We start from the raw sequence: 4,503 nt of genomic DNA, 5'->3' as shown, positions 1-4,503 counted from the left end.
TTAGATGTCTAGCTCCACCTTCTTCGAGCGACGACGTCGCTGCATGCGGTAGCGGCAGCAGCGGTGACGCTCGTGCCCTGTACAGGGTCGTCGTGGCGACGGAGGCGGTGGAGGCGGCGTGCCCATAGCAACGGCCAGAGCGATCATCCGCTGCCCACGCTGGCTTCGGTGGTGCGGGGGCTGCATCGAAGCGGTGCCAATAAGCCCGTGCGTTGGGCCCATTGGCACACGCAATGCAGCGACGGCCCCCAGCTCTCGCGGAGCCAGCTGCAAAAGCATCCCACGACAGGAGCGTTTTGCAGCAGGCACACTGCCGGAGCGCCAGCCCAAGACCGTCAAGGTCAATGGGCGGCGGCACCACGCGGGCCTCACAGGTCCGGCAGTCAAGCGGCTCCATTTTGTCAAATGTTAGAAGAAGGTTTCACAAAAACATTTTGACCAATAAAATTATTTTTTTTTACCCAATTACAGCCAATACCTCTCAGCCACTCATTAAGGTCACATTTCAACCAATCGGAGCCGCCTTCGCTTGGCTCGACAGCCAATGATAAAGCATTAAAAATTGAGCGTTTCGTGTGACGGGTGGACAGACACCATGCTAGCCTTGATAGCTTAGGACTAGCCGAGCGTTTCCGCTTTGCGGCGGTGGGTCAGTATTGGGTCTCAGCTGTGTAGGCCGCCCACCTCCGCTTCGCTCCGGCGGGCTGATGTTTGTGTTTTATACATCATGAAAGTTTTAAAGGGAGACATGTAGCTGTAAAAACGTTTTGTATTTAGAGTGAGACCACATTCTCACCCATGCAGGCCGCTGGCCTCTGCTTTGCTCAGGCGGGCCGACGTTTTGTTTCGTTTGTTAGCGAAACAACGTGTAAAACGAATAAGCAATTATTCTTACCTACGCTCAAAGATCTGTCTATACACTAAGGTTTTAGGGTCAACTCCGTTCTCCTCCTCAGCTTCGAAGTATTCGATCAGCACCTCACCGCCGCTTTGCGGCGGAGGCTGCATAATTTGCTAGATGTGAGGTGTCCGGAATTTTAAATACTTGGTGGTGCAGCGTGACTTCACTTAGGATCTTGTACCTTAAGGCTTCAGCCACCTCAATAGGACGTAGTTTCGTGACATAAAGCCCCTACCATTCCGTAGTCCCATATGGCGGTGTAAGATACCGTGGGTTTGTAGGCTACCGATGCTTCCTACTATAGATTGGATGTCGTGTTCTTTCGTGGCCCGTGCTCTTCCGCTTCCTTCCTGGCCTGGTGGTTTTAAGCTCACCCGTAGCTCAATCGCTTAGTGACTATGCGTTATCCCATTGATTTCATGCTCTCTCGTACCCCCCCCCCCCCACCTCTTTCGTAACTGTTAGCTATTTCGTGTTCCCAAGGGTTTGCGTGAGCTCCACAGTTTTGTGGTTAATAATAATTCATGATCCATGGGGCAATCGCGGTGTTGTTCTGCTAACCATGCTATCGCGAGCTCATAGTGTAAATCTGTCGACCACCGTATCAGGTCATGCAATCGTGCTCCGCGATGTAGCCTCGTGCTCTCTTGAAGCGTTCCCCCGTGGGTCCGCCGTCCGTGCTATCATATGCTACTGTAATATCGTCCTCCGTGGCTCGGTGAGCTCAGTTCTTCACTGGTATCGTGCTCCGTGGCTGAGTGATTTCCCGTCTATAGCTCCCATGGCTGATTGATTTCCCGTCTATAGCCCCCGTGGCTGCGCATTCTCTCATGGGTTAATAGTTGGGTCACCGTCCATACTATCGTGTTATCTTGTGGTGTCGAGGTTGATCTGTCGTCCGTTCCATCGTGAGCTACAGTAGTATCACTCTTCGTTGCTCAGTGAGCTCTGGTTCTACCCTCGTACCGTATTTCAATGCTTGGTAATCTCCTGTTTATGGTCTTCTGCGGCTTCATGTTTGGTCCGTCGACCGTGCTCCGTACTCCACCGTGGTGTAACAAAATAATCATTTTTCCGTGCGTTGTCACAGCTACGTGCTCTACTGTGAGGTGCAATATTTCAGCTCTCTTTCGTGGTCAGTACGCGCCCGTCATACTCTTTTCCTCCCCATTTTTTAGAGTAGCGCGCTCTTCCATGGCTCGTGCTTTTCAGAATCATTAGGTGCCTTCATTGATTTAGTCCTCGTTCATTGTCCGTGGCCTTTCGTGCTTCGTGCTGTTTCTTGTAGCCCATCAAGAACATGGTGTTCCTCCGCGTTTCGTGTTATTGCTTAATCACGTGCCTCCGCGCTAACTTAAACACTGCTTCCAGTGCCTTGTAGGTACGCTACGTATCGTGTTGAAAAAAGGCACATTTTATAAAGGTCGCACACTACGCGCGCAAATACATAGGAAGACGATTTTTTTCCGCGGCGGTGGAGTGGGGGTGTAAGATGGGAGGCCACTATACACTTTAAAGGTTTTACTTTGAGTTGTTTGTGCCAATGCGAGTAGGTGATAAAAAAATTGCACATAAACGAAAAGACCGACCGTTTCGGGCCCATCTGCAACCCGAAGTCACCGCTACAGCCCCCTTCCTAACGCTTCTGCATTCATTCACCCATAGTGATCAAAGGGTGATGGCATTCTATCGCCAGCAAAAGCTGCCTGCAATTAAAGAGATTCGGCCACTGAAGGGGCTCGCATTTGGCTACACAACGCATCACAGATAAAGTGCTCAGCTGTCAGCATGCTACAGCCACATACTGCACGTGAAGGACTCATTTAAATACTTGTTCTGCAGCTCGATTAGTGGTAAATGCATATGACATTAACCACAGCTCCGTATCAAATGGCATAGACGAGAGCTATTTAAAATTAATGCTCGTTCCTTACTATACCGATGCATCAATACATGCTAGCAGCCGCTGCTGTTTTCTGCAGCGCGTGGCTTCCTAAGCGTGCGTAGAAGACCCTCTTCTTCTGCGGATACCTGCTGCCGCTGGCGGTATCCGCAGATGAATTCTCACTGTGATGTCCCTAGGCCACTGCAATGGATTCCGCCGCCTCCTCCTTTCGGTGCTGATGTAAGGTGACTGATGCCCCCCCCTTGACTCATCGACGCTCTTCTAGCGTCGGTGACGATGACGCCGTCATGCGTTTTAATCGTTTTAGTTTGTCCCGCTGCAGGGCATACATAGTTTCAATGGTCAGTGACCATTGAAGCTATGTATGGCCAATGGTCACCGACCCCATATTTAGTCTTTTGTGTGATTGGTCAAAGACCAACCGCAACCTAAACTTAAATCGGGGTTCGAGAGGCTGAAGGGTCGCTTGGTGAAACACTAGGCCGCTTGCCGAGTTGACTGAAAAATTGGCATAACCCCGATAGCCCGGCAGGTCCACATATGGTCCCGCTGGAAAACATAAGCTATGGCGAAGCACTTTATAGTTTGGAAGAACCCTACTCCATCATGCTGTTACTTGTCTTGTCCGGAAGAGATGTCCACACGCGATTTGACTCATCTCTGCTGAAAGCGTAAGGTTCCCAGCGAGAAGGTCGGCCATTTCCCAAGTTTCGCGGTCTTTTCGTTCTTACATAGAAGACTAAGTCAAAAAGGCAGCAATGCCAGCACAGCCACGCGGAGCACGCCATTCCAGTCGGGATCGTGTTGAAGCCGTGTTTTCGAAGCTAGAAGAACGTCGTATTGATCGAGAGCAAGACCTCAGTAATTTCTCTAACGCGCCGATACACCGAGTTGACAACGACGAATCCGACACCCCTATATGGACCCATTTCGAAAGATTGGTGGATATGAGAGCTTAACGTCCTGTGGCTCACTGTCCGAGACCACGTACGAATGAATTACAATGTTGGCAGGGGCAAGCGCTCTCAGATTAAACCCAAAGACGCCTTTTTCATGACGCTTGTGATGCTTAAAGAGGGAGGGACATGGGATTCCAACGCAAGGATTGGCGACGACTACCTTCACGGGCGTTGTCACTAAGTTTATCAAAATGTTGGCTCCAAAGATCTACGTCGACCAAGTAGAAGATCGCTGCGACGGGGCAACGATGCGTAATGTCCGAACACGAGGACACTCTTTCGACCATTTCCCAAGTGCTTTGTATGCCATTGATGTCACGTTTCAACAGAGCTGGCGCCCGGGCGGTAGCATCGCCGAGAATGGCACCTTTTACCGCGGTAAACATCATCTCTACGGACTGAGGTGGAGGTGTCAGTCGATTCACGAGGTTTCGCGATAAATTGTTCAGAGCACGAGCCTGGAGCTACACACGACGTTACTGTGTTCAAAAGTAACAAGCTGTTTCATCACAGCAAAATGAAAAAGATTGCAGGCGATGAGAGTCTTCCAGACAATGGCCCTCTGCCGGACGTTTTACCGGATGAGTGGGCCCTGTTAGCAGACAAATGGTACCAAGGTGTAGCTGAATTCCTGCGTGGGATCACTCCGAAAAAGGATACAAATTTAAGTCATGTAGACCAAGCAAACAACGATCGCATTGCGCACGATCGCGTCATTGTCAAGAGCTATTTTGGGC

General features: G+C 50.4%; 1 protein-coding gene across 1 annotated transcript; it reads right to left on the bottom strand.

The window, feature by feature from the left end:
* PITG_02406 (uncharacterized protein) lies at positions 1-1,008 on the bottom strand (the record flags this gene model as incomplete). The annotated part of the gene is made up of 2 exons (XM_002907287.1): positions 1-391; positions 896-1,008. The coding sequence occupies 2 exons, from the start codon at positions 1,006-1,008 to the stop codon at positions 1-3; spliced, it is 504 nt and encodes a 167-aa protein (XP_002907333.1).
* Between the last annotated feature and the right edge of the window lie 3,495 nt (positions 1,009-4,503).

This window comes from Phytophthora infestans, genomic scaffold, assembly GCF_000142945.1.
Source record: "Phytophthora infestans T30-4 supercont1.3 genomic scaffold, whole genome shotgun sequence".
NCBI classification, from domain to species: Eukaryota; Oomycota; class Peronosporomycetes; order Peronosporales; family Peronosporaceae; genus Phytophthora; species Phytophthora infestans.
Note: the sequence above shows the minus strand (reverse complement) of the source record. Positions and strands in the feature narration are given on the sequence as shown.